Source organism: Myodes glareolus, chromosome 1 (assembly GCF_982192425.1).
Source record: "Myodes glareolus chromosome 1, mMyoGla1.1, whole genome shotgun sequence".
NCBI lineage: Eukaryota > Metazoa > Chordata > Mammalia > Rodentia > Cricetidae > Myodes > Myodes glareolus.
The window spans coordinates 76902905-76925747 of NC_142026.1; the positions used below are offsets into that span (position 1 = coordinate 76902905).

Below are 22843 nucleotides of genomic sequence, written 5' to 3' on the forward strand. Positions count from 1 at the left end.
ATCAAAAGAAAAAGAAACAGAAAATATTGAAAACAAACAGTTTAAAAAACATCATGATGCTGGGTGGTGGTGGAAAAGGCTAAGTTAAAAGGAAACTCCCTTACATAGGGGACAAAGTGGCTACCTACAATGCCTATTGATAATGTGAATGGGGGACTTTTAGTTGCAATTCAATTAATCTTGCCATGTGCACCCTACCTTCTGTACTCTATCTCCCACTTTAGTCAAAGGAGGATCAATGCAGTTAAGCTCCTAGTCTTGCGGTCCCTGGACCTCTGACATCAAAGATTTGATGACCCACTAGAAAAGGGGAATGTTAGATCCTAGTTAGCGACAGAAACTCATTTTGTCCCAGACTGCCGTTCTGCCCTGAGCTGCTACAATTTCCAGAGGCTAGTCTGAAGTCCCCCAAACCCTTCAGGTGTAAACCACAAGCATTCCAATGCTTTTTGATTGGTGGATCAGAACCACCAAACTACTGAACTCCTTGACAGACTGAAAATGTGTCACCCTGGAAAGTCCCCTACCTCTTTTGCCCATATTACATTATGATTGGATGAGACGCAGGAGCTGTCTCTGTGGCTTTCCCCTTTAAAATTGGCTGTTGCGCCTGCCTGCCTCAGGGACACAGGCCAGAGCTTGAACCCTACCAGCTCCTGAGCAGTTTTTCTAGATGAGTTTTCTAGATGAGTTTTTGAGCCTTTCTCGAACCTTGTCTTTTGTGATCTGGATTCTCAGATCCTAACACACTATCTGTTGCTTTCCTCTTGAGATTCTGTCCTAGGAATAAATGTCCAGACTTCCTGCCAGTTCATATCAACATGTCTAAAATACTAAGAAAAAAAATAGCACTAAATTATGTTAAGGAATATCAATCTACACAAGAAGACACAAACGGTAACAAACACTAGAGTCAGTCCAGGAGAAAGAACATCGAGATACAGTGTTAGTGGGAATCCAACTTACTGCAGGCACAATGCAATTTAGCACACAGCTTCTAGAAAATCTGAGGGAAAAGAATCATGCATGGAGTGCATGATTTTAACAGGGCACTCAGGAAGCAGAGGCAGGCAAACCTATTTGAGTTTAGGCCAGTCAGTTTACAAATTAGTGCCAGGCTAGCCATTGTTGTAATTGTATCAGAGTAACATAGTAAGGCCATCTCAAGAAACTAAAAATAAAAATAAGACATGGAATGCTAAATGTCACCTTGGTGTATGCCCCACCCCGACCAGTTTTGGAGTATGATATTGAACACTAGTGGTTTACCTTAAGTAATAATTTTCAACTCTGGTGGAATGTTTTTAGTTCCTGCATGCATAAAATGCAAAAATGCAAGCAAACCCAGAGGACTTGCATAATGAGATTCTCAAAATTGATAAATGGTCCTTTTTGCTAAACTTGGAGTAAAAATAAAGGTGATCTTAGTATTTGTCAGGTGTTTAGAACTGAACTAAAGCCACAGTCTGAAATATGATACTTTTCTGATTGCCTTCCACGAATGGAAGGCAAAATGATTTTCCTTTAATAGTCGTGAGGTTTTCTTTGCTAATAAATCACACAGTTTTGGTGTATGGGATTGAAATTTCAATTATGAGTTGGGAGGTCTGAAAAAATCCCAGTGCTCATATTCTCCATAATAATTCAGATGGAATCCCTGGTGCTGAGATTCAGATATTAGGAGATTTAAAAGTCCCTAGGTGATGTTGTTGTTTTGTTTTGAGACAGGGTTTCTCTATGTATCCCTGACTGTCCTGGAACTTGCTCTGTGAACCAGGCAGGTTTGAACTCACAGAGATACACCTGCCTCTGCTTCCTGAATACTGGCATTAAGAGTGTATGCCACCATGCCTGGATAAAATGTTTCATTGTGTGTGTGTGTGTGTGTGTGTGTGTGTGTGTGTGTGTGTGTGCAGCTTTCTTTTCTTTTTATTTTCTTTTTTGCAGGTGGTGAGATACTGGGGGACTGAACTTAGGCCCTCACACATGCTAGGCAAGCACCTTAACCACTGAGCTACATGCTCAGCATCCCTAGGTGGCTCTTACCAAAAGGTAGATGCAGACTCTTTTCTGGAGTGATATTAGACTTTATTAAATCAAACATATAGAATACAAAAAACTAACAGGATGGGGTGGTGCCACATGGTCTTTATCCAAGCAGTTGAGAGGCCAAAAGCAGGTGGCGTTTAAGACCAGCCTAGACTACACATAGTCCCAAAACAGCTAGAGCAACTTAAGAGACCTTGTTTCAAAAGCAAACCAAAACCAAAAATTGCCTGAAGAGGGTTTTTACCGTGTATTGCTGTGGAATAAGACTTCTGTGCACTGTAAATATGTATTACTGTCATTGGTTAATAAAGAAGCTGACTGGCTGTTAGATGGACAAGTAGAGGCACAGGTGGGACAGTCAAACACAGAAGACAATGGGCATAGAAGGGCAGAGTCAGAGCAGACATGGCCAGATTGAGAGGGAGCAAGAGATGCTGGAGGGCAGGGAAAGCCATGAGCCACTCTGCAATATATAGATAAACAGAAATGTGTTAATTTAGGTTGTAATAACTAGTTCATAATAAACCTGAGCTATTAGCCGAACATTTATAATTAAGTCTCTGTGTTGGTTTTTTTAGGAACTGGTGGGCTTGCTTATAGTTCCAGAGGATTAGAGTCTGTGATCATGGTATGGAACATTACAGAAGGCTGGGGTGAAAGCAAAAGTTACATTTTCAATTTTAATTGCTATGCCTAAGAGATTAATGAAACAAAAATGCCTCTGATCTGCAAGCCCCTTGCCTAAGTGCAGCTAGTTCCTGAACTATTTGTTTATGAACTGCTGGAAGCTATTGTTTATGGGAGACAACAAACCACATGTTTTTCAATCCCCTAAACATGTTTGATTCATCTGCACCAATGTGCTTGATCACATGTGGGCGGGAGGTTCACAGGCTGGAGGTGCATCAGGATGTATGCTTGCACATGATTGGACCTGATGGAAAATGCAACGGATTATGGGTTTTCCTTCTAAAATTGCTGCAAACTGTGAATCTGAGCCATTTTCCCAGGAATCTGGGAATGGACCTGGCCAGAGTTCACCCACCTGGCCAGTATTTAATTAAAACTTAATTTGGCTTTAAAGTGTGGTAGTGGTCTTATTCTCTACTGGTGGGATTAACACAGGCATGGCGCTGAAACAGCAGCTGAGACGTTACCTCCTGATCACAAGCTCAGGCAGAGAGAGAGTGCTAACTGGCAGGAGCTTTTGGAACCTCAAAGCCTGCCACCTAAGAGTCACATCCCATCCAACAAGGTCATACCTTCTAATCTTTCCAAAACAGGTCATCTCACTGGGCACCAAAAATTCAAATACAAGAGTCAATGAGGTCATTCTTATTCAAACCACCACTGTCCATGAGTCCTATCAATGGGTCCAAGGACTATAGTAGTAACCCTGACTAATGGGCACCACCTCTTCTTTACCTGTCTCAGAAGTTACTTTTGCACACCAACCACTGTGCAGTCTGTTTCACTGTGGTTTTCTTTAGGATTGAAGAGATTCACACACACACATGGTCACTGCTGCTATCTCACACCTAAAGCCAAAGTACAATGTCTTTCCATTCTTCTTTAAATACAAAAGAAAAGACAAGTCTCTATGCTCAGGTGACCTTCACAAGGCTAAGTGCAAAAGAAATATTGTCTTGAGGACTCTAATTGCAACTTCAATTTTATTATCAGGTAATTTATTGTATTCATCATTGAGTGTGAAACAGGAAATATAAACTTTGCTAATACTATGCCAATTTTGAAGTTTGTGTAATGTGCAAAAACATTCTGAAAGAAACCATTCCAGTATTTTGTCAAATTCTGTTAAGATTATGCATGCAGGACAGGCATGGTGGTGTACACCTTTAATCTCAGGCAGATCTCTGGGAGTTTGAGGCCAGCCTGTTCTACATAGAGAGTTCAAAGAAAACCGGGGCTACATGGTGAGACCCCACCTCAAAAAAAAAATGCAATTACCCTCTCTTTCCCATGCTGAAATAACATGTGAGATGTTCAGATTTAATGTTAGACCACATGCTCTTCATTGAAGACCATGCAAAGTCATTAAAAGCAACTTTCCTTCATTAAGAAATTCAGAGTTTGAAAAACATACCTGGTGTGATTTTTTAACAAAATGTAGTTTACAGGAATTAAGATATGGAAAACAGAATTGTTATTAATCATTTACAAAGGACAGACAAAAATGTAAGTTTTGTTAGTGCACACTGTACAAGACAGGTTTTCTAAGAACAATTTTGACTTTCCTCTTATATCTGTATTTATTTTCTTCACATAGATCTTATGGAGGATGGCTAGGTATTATTTCTGTATGGAGAAGAGTGTAATTGTAAAATTTAAAATGCTGTGGATCCCCAGCGGCTGCAGCAGCAGAAACGCTGCAGGTCTTCAAGCTGCGGCAGTGGGCAGCAGGTCCCAAGAGCAGCCAGTCCCAGGCAGGGACAGCGCAATTCCAAACGGCTGCAGCGGGCCAGGAGACCATGCCGCAGGTCCCCAAGCAGGGGCAGCCACTCTGCTACAGAGAGCAGAGCAGTCACTAATCAGCCGGCTTTGCCAAGAATTTTCAACCAGTAATGCTTTATAGTTTGCTATTCCTTTGAACCAGGTCTCACCACTTAGCCCTGGCTACCTTCAAACTCAGAGCTCTGCTTTCTTCTACCTAGTGCTGGAATTAAAGGTGGGCCAAAACCCACATCCAGATCCTAAAACAGTTTCTTGCAAATATTCTGGACATGCCAAGCAGTGCTGGTGCACGCCTTGCACTCCCAGCATTTGGGAGGCAGAGGCAGGCAAATCTCTTGAGTTCAAGGCAGCCTGGTCTACAGAAAGAGTTCCAGGACAGCCAAGGCTACGCAAAAGAAACTGTCTCAGAGAAACAAAAACACCAAAGTTTTCTTTGAGGGGTGTAAACAACCATACCCACCTCATGTGGAAGTGTATTCCTACTTCTACTCAAGAAAGCTCATCTGCATATGTGGTACAGTAATAAGTTTCTTGGGGCATTCATCATTCCTGGCAGAAATGATAAAGTTGAGGGAATCTCCCCCACGAGTATTCCAACAGCACTGACGTGGACTTCGGTTTGTATTCTCAAGCTCTAAAACCATAAGGGGGTGCTAGCAAGCAAAGTGGCACTTTAGTAGTTAGCTGCAAGCTTTTGTTTTCCAAATGCCTATGTTCCAGCTGAAGAGAGTCGCCCTTTGTTGTGCCATTACCAAGGCCAGAAAACCTACTGTGTTTCACACATTTCCCCTTCCTCAATTGCCTTCTGATCCAGGTAGTAAGGTGAAATTATGTTTGGTAATAGGCAGAACACAAAATGGTCTAAGTAAACCACTAAATAAATAAGTAAATTAGTATCTAACGATAGGTCTTTTCTACCTTACTGGACTTCACTTGTTTTTCGAGACAGGGTTTCTTTGCATAGTTCTGGCTTGGCTGTCTGTGGACCTGGGTCTGTAGAGCAGGCTGGCCTTGAACAGAGACCCACCTGCCTTTGCCTACCAAGTGTTGGGATTAAAGGCATTTTCCACCACAGGCAGGCTCAACTTTAATATTAATGATGCCTTGTTAACAGGGAGTATCTGCTGTCTATTTCCCCAAAGAAACTCCTTTGTCCAGGGCCAGGCAATTAGACAAAGTCTCTATTTCCTAAGGGGTTTGAAGAAAATTCCTACTTGCTAAAAAAGGGAGTCATTCTCCTTATCTCCGGCAAGAATGAGTGGTTCTTCCAGTAATGTATGACTTTGGGGTCTACTGACTTGTCTAGGCACCCTCGGTTCAGGCTCACTAGTTCCATCCCACCCACAAGCTCCCTTTCCCCATTCCTCCTGGAAATCTTTCACCTGTCACCACTTCTTGCTTTCCCGGGAGAAAGCCTTGGCGATTTGGAATAAACTTTTCCCTTTTCCCCCACAGAGAGGCTATTTTGGTTTCTTTACTGCACCCAATTTCATTCAACAGCAGCAGGCGGCAGCAAGACGCAATGGCTGCACCCGTAAGTTTCTGTGACCACCCCACCCCCTGAACCCTACCCATGGAGAAATAAAACCGAGTCCTAGGACAATACAGGTGAGTACTTCATCCAACATTTAATACAAAAAAAACCCCAAAAACTTCTGGAAGGGGAGGGTATCCATGACAGGATTCTGTTCAAGTATGACTGGTGTGTATAGGTATGTGGCTTTGTTTGTTTTTTGAGGCAAGGGTTTCTCTTTGTATGTAGCCTTGGCTGTCCTGGAATTCACTCTGAAGACCAGGCTGCCTTTGAACTCAGAGACTCGCCTGACTCTGTATCCCAAGTGCTGGGATAAAGGCACGCACCACTACCAGCCAGTGAATTTGTTTTGAAATGATTCAGCATGAACAGGAAGTTAAAAACGTTGTCTTCATATGCACAAAAATGTCCAAATTCTTGGCACTGGAACTGTCGTGAACTAGCATGGTTACTGAAATGTCATCAAACAAAGGGCTTTGAATTGTGCTGGTATCTGTGTCTGACTCACAAAGCATCTGAAATTGGCATACGAAGTCTATCCAGAGCTGGGTGGTGGTGGCACATGCTTTGAATCCCAGCACTTTGGAGGCAAAGGTAGAAGGATCCCTGTGAGTTTGAGGCCAGCCTGGTCTGCGGAGTGAGTTCCAGGACATGCTTCAAAGCTACACAAAAAAATCGTCTTAAAAAAAAAAAAGATCTCTCAGATGGTGTCCCGTGTTGATTAGTGGCTAGTTCCTATCTATCTAACTTCCCTGACACTTTACTTGGGTTCATCAGCTCTGACGTAACAACAATTGATACAAATTATCATAAAACCATTTGCTAATAAGGATGCTTTTCAGTGTAATCTAGCCAACTGTACTGTACTTATGTCAGGCAATTTCAATACGTACAATACAAAAATGTTTCCAAAGAACATTTCCCTATTAAATAAAAAAAACCATATTCCACTGAAATACATGACAATTTTGTGTATGCCTAGTTTTCTTCTTTGTAATACACTAACTTATGGTCTTATAATTTTTCTTCACTATAAACTCTTGATGTTTTTTAAAAATTCCTTAAAGGCTTTCACAAGTTTCCCAAGTTCGTAATGATTCTCTGATGTGGAGACTGCAGTGGTCCCTACAGACAGCTCTGGAAAAAGCATACACCATATTATTTACTATGGAAAGTTTTCTCTCCAGTGTGAATTTTCTGATGTCTTCTAAGGTTTGCCAGTGTGGTAAAGGATTTGTCACATTCACTACACTTGTAAGGTTTCTCTCCTGTATGAATTCTGTAATGGATGTTAAGGTGTGATAAATGATAGAAGGCCTTACCACATTCCTTACAACCATGAGGTTTCTCTCCTGCATGGATTTTCTGATGTGTTCTGAGAGATGAACATTTGGTAAAACATTTGTCACATTCACTGCATTTGTAAGGTTTCTCTCCAGTGTGGATTCGGTAATGGACTTTCAGGTGTGACAGTTGATAGAAGGCCTTACCACATTCTTTACAATCATGCGGTTTCTCTCCTGCATGGGTTTTCTGATGTGTTCTGAGAGATGAAGGTTTGGCAAAGGATTTGTCGCACTCCTCGCATTGATAAAGTTTTGCAGCATGAGTACTCTGATGTCTCCTACAGGTTGAGTGATGCGTAAAGGATCGGCCACATTCACTACATTTGTAAGGTTTCTCTCCAGTGTGAATTCTGCCATGGCTTTTAAGACAGGACAACTGAGAAAAGCCCCTACCACATTCTTTACATTGGTAAGGCTTCTCTCCAGTATGGGTTCTGTAATGGACTTTAAGGTATGATAACTTATAAAAGCACTTACCACACTCTTTACATTCGTAGGGTTTCTCTCCAGCATGAATTTTCTGATGTATCCTAAGGGTTGAACACTGGGTAAAGGATTTGCCACATTCCTTACATTTGTAAGGTTTCTCTCCAGTGTGTGTTCTGTCATGTTTTCGAAGTTGGGACAATATATAAAAGGACTTACCACACTGCTTACATTTGTAAGGTTTTTCTCCAGTATGAATTTTCTCATGTGCCCTAAGAGATGAGCACCGGGTAAAGGTTTTGCCACATTTCTGACATTTATAAAATTTCCCAGCATGCATGTTCTGATGTTCTCTAAGAGATGAGCAGTACGTAAAGGATTTGTCACATTCCTTACATTTGTAAGGTTTCTCTCCAGTATGGGTTCGCTCATGTTTTCTAAGTTGGGACAGCATATAAAAGGACTTATTACATTCTCTACATTTGAAAGGTTTTTCTCCAGTGTGGATTTTCTCATGGGCTCTAAGAGATGAACACCGGGTAAACGATTTGCCACAATCCCAGCATCTGTAAAGTTTGCCCTCGTGGATGTTCTGATGTTCTCTAAGCGATGAGCAGTAGGTGAAAGATTTGTCACATTTCTTACATTTGAAAGGTTTCTCTCCGGGATGGATTCTGTAATGGGTTTTAAGGTCGGACAAACACTTAAAGGACTTGTCACACTCTGTGCATTTCCATAGTTTCTCTCCAGTAAAAGGTCTCTGCAGTGTACCGAGGTTTGAGCAGGTCCTCAAGGATTTCCCACATTTCCTGAATTGGTGTGATTTTTCTCCACTATGGATTCTTAGCTGTACAAGTTTTGGGGTAAAGCAAAAATATTTATCATATTCATTATATTTATACTCTTTCTTTCCTAAGTAGATTCCATGACTCTGACTTATGTTTGAAAATAAACTTAAAGATTTGCCAACATCTTTATATTCACAAGGTTCTTCTCCAGTGTGCATGTGTTTATAGCTACTAAAGTTGATTGATTCAATACAATCATCCCTGTGGTTTTGTATCCATCTGTATTTGTAGCAGTTTTCTATAGTATTATTTGTTTGGCTCAGTGTCCATTTGGAGGATTCATGAAGCATTTTGCCAAGCTCATTACATTTACACGACTTCTGTTGAATTGTCACATATTCACCAATAGTAAACTTTGAGTCTTGATCCAAGACCTCTTCTGATTCATTCAACATCCGTTGATTCTCTGGAAAATGAGCACAATTAGGGCTAATAGGGTTTGATGCATGATGAAAACAGATTCAATATCTGAGTTCTCTGAGATAAGTAAATGCAGTTCTTTACAACAGAGCTCTCAGGAAGCCACTGCATGGATGCCCAGAAGAACCTCACTCCAATCTCCATTACAGATAACAGCCTTTTTATCCCTGTCTAAATTTCATATGCAAAAAAGTAAGAAAAATAGTTGAAGAAACACTGGGAACAGAGCTCTCTGATGGATTACATTTGAAATATGTTACTCTGCCTAATACCCCCCCCTTGAAATATTGTAAAACCGTCTAACATTAAATTCAAAATATCTCCACTTAGTAAGTGTACTGGTGACACATCCTTGCTCAGAATATTCAAAAGTCTTTTAAGTTTAAATTTTTTCTCATAAATTTGACAGAGATGGGTGTGGCAAAACATGTCTTTAATCCCAGAAGTTATTAGACAAAGGCAGGCAGATCTCTGTGAATCCCAAGCCAGCCTGATCTACATGGCTAGTCCCAGAGCAGCAAGAGCTACACTGAGAGGTCCTGTCTCAAAAAACAACAACAAAAAATCTTGAGAGAGACTTTTTTCTTGTTTTTTTTTTCTTTTTGAGAAAGGGTTCCTCTGTGAAACAGTCCTGGCTGTCCTGAAACTCACTCTGTAGACCAGGCTGTCCTCAAACTCACAGAGATCCACCTGCCTCTGCCTCCCAAGTGCTGGAATTAAAGATGTGTGCCACCACTGCCTGGTAAGACTCTTTCTTTTTCTTTCTTTCTTTCTTTCTTTCTTTCTTTCTTTCTTTCTTTCTCTCTCTCTCTCTCTCTCTCTCTCTCTCTCTCTCTCTCTCTTTCTTTCTTTCTTTTATAAAACAGGGTTTCTCTGTAGTTTTGGAACCTGTCCTATAACTAGCTCTTATAGACCAGGCTGGCCTTGAACTCACAGAGATCTGCCTGCCTCTGCCTCCTGAGTGCTGAGTAAAGACATGTGACACCACCGCCTGGTAAAACTTTTTTTCCCCCTATAGACATATTAAAATCATCAAAAGTAATGGATATAAAGAAAATACTTCTTGTTTTTGAACTTAGTGATTTATTTCTACTTTATGTGCATTGATGGTATGCCTCCATGAGTGTCTATATAGGGATGTTGGGTCCCCTAGAACTGAAGTCACAGACAGTTGTGAGCTGTCTGTCATGTATGTGCTGGGAATTGAACCCAGGTCTTCTGAAGAACAACCAGTGCTCTTAACTATTGAGCCATTTTTCCATCCTGGAAAAAAAAGATACTTTTGCTAAACTGCAAGGTAATATTTTTCTTTTTACACTGCATTTGTTTAACTTTGTGAATCTGTATTACCGTGCCTGTCTAAAACACCTGGTGGTCCGAATAAAGAGATAAATGGTCAATAGCAGCGGGGCAGTGGTAGCGTAGGCCTTTAATTCCAGCACTTGAGAGGCAGAGGCAGGGGGATCTCTGTGAGTTCAAGGCTAGCCTGGTCTATAATAGCTAGTTCCAGGAGAGGCTTCAGAGCTGGGATTAAAGGCATGTGTCACCACTGCCCAAGTGACTATAGAATATTTCAATATCCAACATGTATCAATAGATGATGCTATCAGACAGGATGTTAGGCCTGGAAAGAAGCACATGAACAGCATGAGACGATCAAACCCAGCAGACCTACTGAGTCACCCACATGGCAGGACTCCTCAGTCTACTCAAACTTAAAGGAACAAGCAGCAGGATGAATCCTGCCTTGGTAATAGAACAATCATAAAAAGAAATGATAATGTGCCAGGTATTGTGGCTCACACCTTTAATCCCAGCACTGGGAAGCTCAGGCAGGCAGATCTCTGAGAGTTCAAGGCCAGCCTCGTCTACAAAGTGAGTTCCAGGACAGCTAGGGATACTCAGAGAAACAAACAAACAAATTATAGCAATGAAAATCACTTCTTGCCATGCGGTGGTGGCGCACACCTTTAATCCCAGCACTTGGGAGGCAGAGGCAGGCAGATCTCTGTGAATTTGAGGCCAGCCTGGTCTATAAGAGCAAGTTCCAGGACAGGCTCTAAAGCTACAGAGAAACCCTGTCTTGAAAAACCGAAAGAAAAAAAAAAGGAAAAAAAAAGAAAATCACTTCTTATTGGCCTGAAGACAGATAACTAAAGATCATGAATAGTTCCTAAGACAGAATCCCTCTCCCTTATAGACAAATAAAATTGCACTGGCATTCTAGTAGTGCTTTCAAGATAATACATGTGCAATGAGAACAATGTCTTCTGGCATTTACAATAGGCTGCATCTTGAGAGCATTGCACTAAGTACAGTTATCACCTCTAGTGAGACAGAAAACAGCAAAACCCTTTTCTGTTTTATCTTCCTCTTTCACTTGAGCCCCTAACTTCTGTCCTGTTCTGTTCATTCACTCACCCCTACCTGGGTTGGCCACCATCTCCTCTCTCTTCACATTCCAGGGCACTTGGATTTGCTCCAGACATGGGACCAGGTCTGCCTTGCACACAATAATACCTGTATATTAGAAAGTGGCACATGATTTTGCTGGATTCTATAAAACATACCAGATAGCTAAAGAGATGACATAATAGAAGACTCTAGGAATAATTTACCAATTGTTCTATCATGTAAGAATCTTAACATTTACAGGAAGTTCTAAATAGATGGCTCAATGGTCAAAAGGACCCAGTTTGGTTCCCAGCACCTGTGGTAGCTCACACTCCTCTGTAGCTTCAGATTCAGGGCCTCGGCTGCCTCCTGATAGCTTAGTCAGGCAATCTTAACATTTACAGGAAGTTCTAAATAGATGGCTCAATGGTCAAAAGGACCCAGTTTGGTTCCCAGCACCTGTGGTAGCTCACACTCCTCTGTAGCTTCAGATTCAGGGCCTCGGCTGCCTCCTGATAGCTTAGTCAGGCACCCTCAACACTCATGTAATGTAGGCTAACACCCATGCATAAAAAAAGATAAAGCCTAAGAAATATTTAGGGAGCATTTTCAGTTTGCAGACTGCTTCCTGTTAAGACTGAGACAAATGTAATGATGAAAATGGAACTTCAGGATTTGGTGGGAATATTATCAGTCAAATGCAACAATGGAAATGGAACGTGAGGATGTGGATAGGATTATAATCAGTTTATGGATGAATCAAATGCAATGACTGAAATGATACTTTAGGACGTGGGTGAAAACACCTGCCACTGGGTTTCTGAAGATAATGTTGACTTAAAAGGAAAGTTTCATGATGCCTCCAAAAGGGAAAATATGATGAAAACATCAAATACCAGGAGGAAGCATTAATTAACATTATCTCCCTAGGTTCCTATAGTTTCTAAGATAGCTACCCAGAGAGTCTCCACATCTACAAAGTAGGCACATATCAAGTATCAGTTACGAATTATGTGAGAAAAATATCCTCACCCACAGAGATCAGGTTGCTGTAATTCTCCAACATGACATCCATGTACAAAGTCCTCTGAGCAGAGTCCAGGCATTCCCATTCCTCCTGGGAGATGTCCACAGTCACATCCCAGAATGTCAACGGCCCCTGAAATGAACATAAATTTACCATGAGTAGAGTTTCTTACTGGATACAAAGAACACAAGGGAAACTGGGCTATTTTTCTGCTGCAAATGAGGGAGCACAGTTATGCAGTAAGATGCTTTCTTGAGTGACTACACTAAAAAATGTGTTGTCTAACTGGTTAAAGAGGAGATATATTCCCAGAAACAATATACTTTTAGAGCATATAAGATATAAATTCAAAGTCCGGACAGAGAAATATACTTCTTATCAAGGTTGGGTCCGTTTCACACAAAATCACAGTGTATGCATCTGAGACAGAAAATTTGTGATAAAATTATGTTTCTAAATGCCACAATGGTAGACCTCACTAAAATAGTGACACTGGATCAATCTTTTCTGCATTTAGGTCTTATCAGACTGTATTCTAATAAGCTCTGTTGAGTTAAGGATCTAGGATCAATACTGCTGCTCCCTAATTTTGTACAGAAAAGAGGCAAAACTTGGGAGGCAGAATTTATGGATTAATTTAATGTCAGAAGATTTTAAATGCCAGGTGTGGTGAAACACACCTTAAATCCCAGCACTCAGGAGGTAGAAGTAGGCAGATCTCTTTGCATTCCAGGTTTGTATAGTGAGTTCCAGACCAAGGTGGCAAAGTGAGGCTCTGCCTCAAAATAATAAATAAATAAATAAATAACAGAAATAAGTAAGTAAGTCTGTCAGAAAGTTCTGGTTTTCTCACAGTAAAAAGAGAGATGTAATAATCCAAATCACCGATGCTCCAAATATGCACCATATAATGAGATTGTTTTATGAGAATATTTTTGGCAACCATAAAGTACATATAAAGATCAGGACTGGGGGCTAGAGAAATGGCTCAGCGGTTAGGAGCAGTGGCTGCTCTTCCAGAGGTCCTGAGTTCAACTCCCAGCAACCATATGGTGGATCACAACCATCTGTCATAGATCTGGTGCCCTCTTCTGGTGTTCAGGCAGAACATTGTATACATAATAAATAAATAAATTATAAATTAATAATGATAAAGGACAGCCAGGGATACATAGTGATACTCTATCTCAAGAGAGAGAGACAGACAGAGAGACAGACAGAGAGAGAGAGAGAAGGAGAGACGCAATGAAACTACAATCTGAATTTACTGACAAGAGCATCACTTTAGGCCAATGGTTCTCAACCTCCCTAGTACTGTAACCCTTACCAAATGGGTCATGACCCACAGGTTGAGACCCGCTGCTTTAGGCCAAGATGATACATAGAACAGCAGTGCTCTGCACTCTAGATAGCTTAAATACTCTGCATGAGGCTCAGAGACAGTGTGATCTTGTCTAAGACTACCTCTTCCTAGCTCAGTGATGTTAGGGGGATGCTGCAAGCATCTGAATGTGCACTTTCATAAAACTGCTTTAGGGATATCTGATAGATCCCTCCAATGGAGCCCCTGTGGAACATTGCTCTCTTCATGGATAAATAAAGATATGCATCCATCCTCTGTAGCAATCGGCTATCAGCATATTTCTCTGATCATCAGTCACAACGGAAAACATTTCAGAATTACAGGTCTTCAATCCATTTTCCTGTACAAATTCTACAGATGAGAAGTGGGCATAACACTGACCTGGGACGAATTTACTGAAGAACCAGCCATCTCTTCTTGCACTTTTATTCATGGGTGTCAAAAAGATAAATCTAAAATTTATATTAAAAGCTGTTAGGAACAAAGTCATATACCACATAAAAAGATCCAAACAGAATAATACAAGATGTCTTATCAATATTCCTACAGTTAGGAGACTACAATGTTTTTAAAGCCATGATAGAAAACAACCATTAACCATATTATTGCAACCAGACAGCATGTCTCTAATGAAAGGACAGAGCCGATGTCCTAACAGGCTGTTCAGCCTTCTCTCAGAGATCAGGCCTCAATCTCAGTCTCCTGAGACTGAATAAGCAATGTCTAAGGAAAAGTCACAAATAAAGGACAATCAATCTCCAACATCCCCAACAGCAAGGAGGACGCGTGGTACATGCAGTACTAGGCCAGGCCAAGCTTAGCCAGTTTCCACAGCAGCTCAAGGACACGGCCTGGGACTTACCTAGGCCTGCCCCCAAAATGGAAAACTGTAGCCCTGACCAGCTTCTGACTAGCCCCAGCCAATTAGAACGAACTAATGATTAACACTTGCTTAAGCCAATCATATCTAAAATGACCTAACTTCCTTAGACACTCCCCTCAGTAAGGCTTAAAGAAGCTCCCACATCCTTGGGCAGGGGGAGTCAGAACCATCTTGCCTTTTTGTAGGATGGTTGGCCCCAGCATGCAGAATAAAAAAGACTCTTTGTCTTGCATCAGATCTGGTCCCTTGATAGTCTTTGGACAGGGTTTTTCCAAGTCGCTTTGTTGCCTGCCCTAGAACTACCTCTTGCAGACCCAGCTGGCCTTGAACTCACAGAGATCCTCCCTCCTCTGCCTCCCGAGTACTAGGATTAAAGGCGTGTGCCACGAACACCCAGCTAGGTAGTCTTTAGTCCTGACACTGCGCACAACATCAGCTGCCAGAGAGGTAAGTGCATTTGAAGATAGTCATGAGTTAACAGGCCATTTCACCCAAACACATTGAAGAGAATAAGTAAAGCAGACTATGCACACAAGAATGAAAGAATAGAGGATAGGGGGGTGGGGAGGCGAAAGCTCAGCATTTAAGAACACTTGTAAACATCTAGGATAACTCTAAAGTCATTTCTGACAACTCTGAGGCCATTTCTGAGGCCTCTTAGCAGTAGTGCTCCTCCTCCCCTGAGAACCAAGGACCTAACAACTACACATGCACGTACTGAAATGTTGAAAACTTTCCACCTCCCTAGGTCCTTGTGAATGTTCTCCAAATAGAACTCAGTTATTGGAATAGGGGCAAAATAACCCTTAGGTGTTGACTCAGTTCCTGGTGTTTTGACTTAGTCCCTGGGAAGGGGTCAAAGTAACCCTCAAATGTTTCCTCTTACCTCACCTGCCCTCCAGCCCTGGCTCAGACCAATTATTGTTAATAGCCCTTTGAATAAGTCAATCCTAATAATTGAAGAACAACCCCTGAGTTTTCCCCCCTTGTTTCTGTAGCTTTTTATTTTAAAAGTAACCTGTACCAGCTATTCGGGGTCTTTTTGGCTTCCCAAATGCTGAAGGACACTGTTACGACAGAATTAATTAAATCCTCTTGCTTTTACATCAACTGTGGCATGAGAGTGGTCTCTTGGGGCAACTCCTCCTCGGTGATTGGACTTCAGGGTCCAACACACTGACTGCTCTTCCAAAGGAATTCAGGTTCAAATCCCATGACAGACTATAACTGTAACTCCAGAAGATATGATGTCTTTGGGCCTCTGCAGGCACCAGGCTTGTACAAGGTGCACTGACATACATGCAAGCAAAACATCCATATGCACACACTAAGAAAAAAAAAAGACACATCGCAAGTTTGAAGCAGTCAGAAAAAAAAAGACATAGAGAGATATTATCCAAGAGGACCCATGAGATGAAATACAGGTGAGGAAAAGATGAATATAAGAAAGTCAAGAAAGAATAAACCAGGCGCTGAGTTTGAAGCCAGCCTGGTTTACAGAGCTAGTTCCAGGACAGGCTTCAAAGCTACACAGAGAAATCCTGTCTCAAAAAACAAACACAGGCTGAAGAGATGGCTCAGCGGTTAAGAGCCTGCTCTTCAAAGGTCCTGAGTTCAATTCTCAGCAACCACATGGTGGCTCACAACCATCTGTAATGAGATCTGGTGCCCTCTTCTGGCCGCAGGCATACATACAGACAGAATACTGAGACTACTGTACATATAATTAATAAATAAATAAATCATTTTTAAAAAATTAAACAACAACAACAACAACAACAAAAACCAAATAAGCAAGCCAGGCACAACATAGCAAACCAGCAATAAGAAGACAAAAAAATAATACCAAAATACAACCACCTATAACACCAACAAAATTATAGGGAAGAAAAATTCAAGAACAAAGTGTCAGTAGAAACAGAAATATCACCTGACAAAGTTGAGTTCAACAAAACTCATGAGAGAAATGGAACATGGTTCAATACAGTAAAGGACAAACCTTTAAGCCCAGCACTTGGGAGGCAGGGGCAGACAGATCTCTGTGAGTTCAAGGTGTGGTGGCATGCACCTTTAATCCCAACACTTGGGAGGCCCAGGAGAACAGATCTCTGTGAGTTCAAGGACAGCCTGGTCTACAGGGGGAGTTTCAGGACTACGCAGAGTAACCCTGTCTCAAACAGCCAAAAATTAAAAATAAAAATAAAAGAAATAGAAGTTAAAATAAAGCCACGTAAAGATGAAAAATACACAGAGAATCTTGATACTGTATGTTATTATGCTCTCTTTGAATTGTTTGAATGCCGAGGAAGGAGCAACAGCTACTTAGCAACAGCTGCTAAAAGATATCTGTTTATAAATGCTGCTGGATTAAAGCAAGATAAGTATTATTGAAAATACCTTGACTTCAAAATTGAAGTCAAAGGTATGTTACTTTGGAGATGAGGTTTTGCTTTTGTTTCTACATGAAATGAGAGGCTGTGGATTCATTCCAGGTTAAGAAAAAATCTGGTTTGTTCAAGAAAAATTCTGATAGAAGCGGGTGGTCCAGATGTCTGAGTTCTACATCCAGAACAGCCTCAGGATGCTGGCTGAGATGATCAAGCCTCACAGGATACTCCAATCAGGACTTGATCATAATTCTAAATTTTCTTTAGGGCCCCATAAGATTATCAATGCCAATCAGCAGGAAGTAGCCTGGAAAACTATGCCCACGTTCCTAAAAATTGGTCTATGGATATTTTCCTTTGTTTAGAATGTTGATTACAAGTTGTAATGGATAATGGTCAGGAGAAAAGCTAAACAAATGATATTAGATCCATTGTTCTTGTTTTTTTTTTAAAAAGGGGAGGGATGCTATGGGACAATGGTCATTTATCCTGTCACTTGTATTATTTTTAATAAAATGCTGATTGGCCAGTAGCCAGGCAGGAAGTAGAGGTGGTGCAATGAGAACAGGAGTATTCTGGGAAGAGGGAAGCTCAGTCTCCAGTCGTGACCCAGCCTCAGTGGAAGCAAGATGTGACTGCCTCACCAAAAAAGGTACCAAGCTACGAGGCTAACTCAGATAAGAATTAAGGGCTAACGTTAAGTTATAAGAATTAGTTAAACAGGGCAGTGGTGGCACGCGCCTTTAATCCCAGCCTGGGAGGCAGAGGGAGGAGGATCTCTGTGAGTTCAAGGCCAGCCTGGTCTACAAGAGCTAGTTCCAGGATAGGCTTGATAGCTACAGTGAAACCCTGTCTCAAAAAAACAAAAAAACAAAAACAAAAAAACAAAAAAAAAAAAGGAAAAGGAAGTGGGAATTTATGCAGTTATAATCTCAAAAATGGAAAAAATATTTTGCCGGGCAGTGGTGGCACAAGTCTCTGATCCCAGCGTTCAGGAGATAGAAGCAGATAAATCTATGTGCGTTCAAGGCCAGATGATCTACAAAGTTCATTATAAATTTCCAGAACATCTAGAGTTATACAGTGAGAGCCTTTCTCAAAAGAAAGAAAGGTAGATAGATAAATAGGTTAAAACCCACTCAGAAATATTTCTAATGAATAAGGTGTGAATTAATTAATTAACTAACTTTGACTATATAATGAAAAATTTAAGGCACTCAAAAAAAGAGAAAAGGATAATAAAGAAATGCCTTTCCAAGCACATTGACAGGGGAAAATGACACAGGACATAATATTAAGGGCTATATTGCCATTAATAGATCCCAGCACACGGGAGCCAGAGGGGATCCTTGTACATTCGAGGAGAGCCTGATTTTCAGATTGAGTTCCAGGACAGGCTCCAAAGCTACAGAGAAACCATGTCTCAAAAAACAAAAACAACAACAAAAATTCTGCTACCATTGTTTTAAAAAGTGGAGAAATAACCCAAAAAGATTTTGAAGGAACTACAAAAAGCTGCAAAATTCTGAGAGCAGAGAAAAACTAAGAGGTATCAATTTTCCAAATTTTATAATATATTAAAGTTATCAGAATGAAAACTATTTAATTATTTTTAAAGATTTATCTATTCATGTATTTTATGCTTATGAGTGCATGTAATGTCTGCAGGCCAGAAGAGGGCAACAGATCGCAGTACAGATGTTGTGAGCCACCAAGTGATTGCTGGGAATTGATCTCAGACCTCTGGAAGAGCAATCAGTGCTCTTAACCACTGGGCTATCTCTCCAGTCCCAAAAACTATTTAATATTGGTATGAAGATATGATCAGTTATATGCATTCAAGAGGGACAGCATCAGTCACACACATAGTCAAACAGAATTACATTTGCTTCTTACTATTCTTACAGAGAAAGTATTCTAATACCCACAAAAGGATAATCCTGAGACTATTCTCAGTGGAATTCTCCAGAATAATTTCTAATGAAACAGAATGTGACAAAAACAATTTCATGTCCGGTTTTCACTGTCACTTGAGCCCCTGACCAGCTCCTGCCTCAATCAACCCAGTATACCTGGATCCTTTGCTACTGTTTCCTCTCTCTTCACCATCCAGGGCTCTTTGTTCCACTGCACAGGTGAGAGCTCTGGGTGATCAGTTAGCCCTGCACATGAGAAAGACATTGTTCAGAAAGCATCAGGGATTCTAATACAATACTCTGCTCAGTAGATAAAGAGAAAACTAAACAGAGGACTCTACAAATGATTCCACAACTGTCACGCAGGGTCAGAACACTAAAATTATCTAGGGAGCATTTTCAGTTTCCATAACTTGAGCCCCACTTCCAATCATAGTCAAAACTGAAGGGTAGGACTGAAAAGGTAGCTCAGTGATTAAGAGTACTGGCTGCTGTTCCTCTAGAGGACCAAGAATCGAGTCCCAGCACCCACACGATGGCTCACATACACCTGCAATTCCAATTCCAGGAAACTGACCCCTATTCTGGCATCTATATGCACCAGGCATGCAAGTAAACACATGAATAAATGTAAAACAAAACAAAACATAACAAAACCTCAAGAGTAGAAATGAAACTTCATGATTAAGGTGACAATATTATACACTACTGAGTCTCATGGAACAAAAACGAAAGAAACCTAACACTTCTGCACATGAAAAAACACGAAGAATAAAGAAAACCTCACAAAAGTGTTCTTTCCTGCTCTGAGAATTCTCCACTGTAATATGAGCTGTGAGGTTCATCAACACAAGGCTCACCCACATGCAGCAGTTAGGACGAGAAAGAATAGTACAAGAAAACTCTCCTCACCCACAGTCTTCAACTGCTGTAATTCTGTTGCAGAAATCTCTCTGGAGTAAGCAAACTTAAACCACTGGGAGTGAAAAAGAAGAGATGTCACAGGAGGACTGAAGCTGGGGTACCTCTGAGAGTCTCCATTTCTGGTTGTACTTGCATTTTATAATCTACAACCACACAGTGGGGCCAGGAGAAAAGTAAACAGGACTTCCAGAAACATAAAGGCTTGGGGGCTTTTCAAATGCTTGTTAAAGCAATTTAAATGCATGTGATAAGGTTGCTAAGGGCAACAATATATTGTGTCAGCAATTTCTCCAGGTTATTCTGTTCCAAGTAGCAAGATGAAGTCATGCTTGGAAATTAGCTGTGAAATCAGTGCTTTATTCAAATCAGTAATTCAGTATCTAATAAATTGTCTTTTCTACCTTATTCTACTTCAATTCTCCAACCAACATCCAGTCTCTGTACAAAGCCCTCTGAGCAGGGTCGAGGCATTCCCCCTTCTCTTGGGAGAAGTCCACAGCAACATGACTGAATATAACAGATCCTGAAATAAAAAGCAACAGTTTGAGTGGGGTGGTAGTGGTACACACCTTTAATCCTAGCATTGAGGAGGCAGAGACAGGTGGATCTCTGAGTTTGAGGCCTGTATGGTCTAGAGTTCCAAGAGAACTCTCTGTTACAGAGAAACCCTGTTTCGACCCCGAAAGCAAGAGTTTAGCCACATGTCCATGCTTGAACGAAGGCGACAAAAGAATGTTAGAGACTCTTTTCTGATGTAGGTGAGTGGTCACAATTATTCAAGAGTCCTTTCTACTGAGGTGCTTGCTGTTCTATACAGTGCTTTATAACTGTGAACATACTCTGGCCTGATAGCCTCACTCTCAATATGCATAAGGTGTCTTTCTAGACTAGAAGATGCAACCCTAGACTTCACATAACAATACAAATTATTGCTGGGGTGGTGCACGCTTTTAATTCTAGCACTCGGGAGACAGAAACAGGCGGATCTCTGTGAGTTCGAGGCCAGCCTGGTCTACAGAACAGTACCAAGACAAGCACCAAAGCCACAGAGAAATCCTATCTCGAAAAAAACAAAACACAAAACAAAACACGCGCGCACACACAACACACACACATACAATATTGAGCACTGTATTTACACCATAATATACATCTCAGATGGAAAATTAATGGAAATATCCTACATAGTTTGCTAAAATATATTTGTAATTCAAACAAATCTACAGTTGATTCTTATATGATTACTATCTAACAAGCTTTTTAGGTTGACAAGCTCTAAATGCCACTCTCTTGAACAGGAAAATGGTAGAACACGTAAGTTGAAAAGCGTGGATAATTTAAAATTTAAGAGCTTTGTTCTTTCGGAAGTAATAAGAGAACACTGTTACAAACATCAACATATAAATTCATTCTGGCGAGATTAAGAGACTATTTTGAAAATCTTAAAACAGGAAAAAATCAGGATTAGTCCGGTTCATACTACCTAAAATTTACCGAAGGCAAATTTTTTTGAGAGCCGGCTTCCTAAATCAGCAGCAGAGAAACAGCTCGCACCCCTGGTCCCTTCCCTTCTGGGTCCCAGCCCCGTAGCTCCTCTGACCTGGGAGGTTCCAGGGCCGCCGGGCTGCGGTTCCCGCCACTGCGCTGTTGACTTTCCCAGGCCGTCTCGCGGGGACTGCGGCTCCGGGGAGTTTTCGGGTCCCAGAACACCCAGCCAGGTCTTTCGCACTCAGGTCTGCCTTACTTAGGGAATGGCGAGTTTGCTGTGCCAACCGTCTTTGGAGCGCCTAGCCTACTCTGGCCCCGCCCACTATGCAGTTTGCTCACATTCGCACATCCCCACCCACTTACTTCCTCTTTCCGCCCGGTTTCCCAAGCGGGCCCCGCTCTGCAGGTGTCCACCGGTCACTGGGCAACGCCCCTGAAGTCGGCGACCTTCTGGGTTTGGCTGTGAAACCGGGTTTCTCCTCTCACACTGTACTAGCAATGACGTTTGGGAAATTCTGCTGCTTAGGGAAAATTTCTTCTCTGCAGGCAGGTTAGCTGGCTCTGTTCAGCAAGCTTAACGTAGACAATCAAAATATATAGGTCACTCTTGCCAGAACTGGTATGACAGGCCTTTAATTCCAGCACTAGGGAGGAAGAGGCAGGTGGATGTCTAAGATGGAGGCCAACCTGGTCTACAGAGGGAATTTCAGGGCAGCCAGGGCAAAACAAAAAACCGTGTGCGTGTGTGTGTGTGTGTGTGTGTGTGTGTGTGTGTGTGTGTGTGTGTGTGTGTGTGTAGGACAAGGAAACAAACGGGTATGGAAAGCTGTTTAACTATACTTGGGCTTAGCTTTGGACTAAGGTCTAATAAGTGGGCTGCAGCAATTTAGTATGTCGTTGAAGCTGGCTGTGGCCCTCAAAGGACTATAACTCTGGGGCACTCAGTCCCTCCCTGCAAATTTAGGATGAGTTCAGGCTTAAATAGGCCTGCCATATGCCAAGAAGCACCAGAGAAATATCTGGGAGGAAAGTGCCCGAGATTTGTGATAAAATAAAGTCAATCCGATTTTCTAAACCTTCCCTCTGGAGTATCATCAGTATTAACAGGGTTAATTTACCACCTGAAAATATATGATGAAAAGATTTAAAGGATGATATGCATATGGTAACTCCAGAGACTCCAGATATTCTGTAGAACAGTAGTCTTTACTTGGCACAGGCTGAGTCACAGGGGACATTAAAAGCCCTTAATATACAACAAAGTAAAAGGACTTAGATATTATATTGTTAACAACCAGAAATCAGAAGTGATGTAGACATGGCTCCAGGAACTCAAAGTCCAAACCATGAAACAGAGAAACCTCAA

The 22843-nt window shown here is 41.4% G+C and overlaps 1 protein-coding gene across 3 annotated transcripts; it reads right to left on the reverse strand.

Annotated features, from left to right (window-relative positions):
* Window positions 1-6130: 6130 nt before the first annotated feature.
* On the reverse strand, window positions 6131-21801 carry LOC125411821 (uncharacterized). Of its 3 annotated transcripts, XM_048452211.3 has the most exons (8): window positions 21590-21801; window positions 20391-20512; window positions 19978-20041; window positions 19222-19311; window positions 14261-14331; window positions 12522-12648; window positions 11523-11615; window positions 6131-9081 (listed from the first exon to the last, which is right to left on the reverse strand). In XM_048452211.3, the coding sequence occupies exons 5-8, from the start codon at window positions 14288-14290 to the stop codon at window positions 7214-7216; spliced, it is 2118 nt and encodes a 705-aa protein (XP_048308168.2). In that variant the 5' UTR covers window positions 14291-14331; window positions 19222-19311; window positions 19978-20041; window positions 20391-20512; window positions 21590-21801; the 3' UTR covers window positions 6131-7213. The 3 variants fall into 3 exon arrangements, with proteins under 3 accessions (XP_048308168.2, XP_087766363.1, XP_087766370.1); XM_087910237.1 differs by lacking the exon at window positions 19978-20041; XM_087910244.1 differs by lacking the exons at window positions 19222-19311; window positions 19978-20041.
* Window positions 21802-22843: the final 1042 nt, after the last annotated feature.

Coding starts and splice junctions, on each gene's coding strand:
- LOC125411821 (XM_087910244.1), bottom strand. CDS start 14,290: ATGGCTGGTTCTTCAGTAAATTCGTCCCAG. Junction 11,616..12,521: donor CAGCAACCTGATCTCTGTGG/GTGAGGATATTT, acceptor TCTAATATACAG/GTATTATTGTGTGCAAGGCA. Junction 9,082..11,522: donor GGAGATGGTGGCCAACCCAG/GTAGGGGTGAGT, acceptor CTCATTTTCCAG/AGAATCAACGGATGTTGAAT.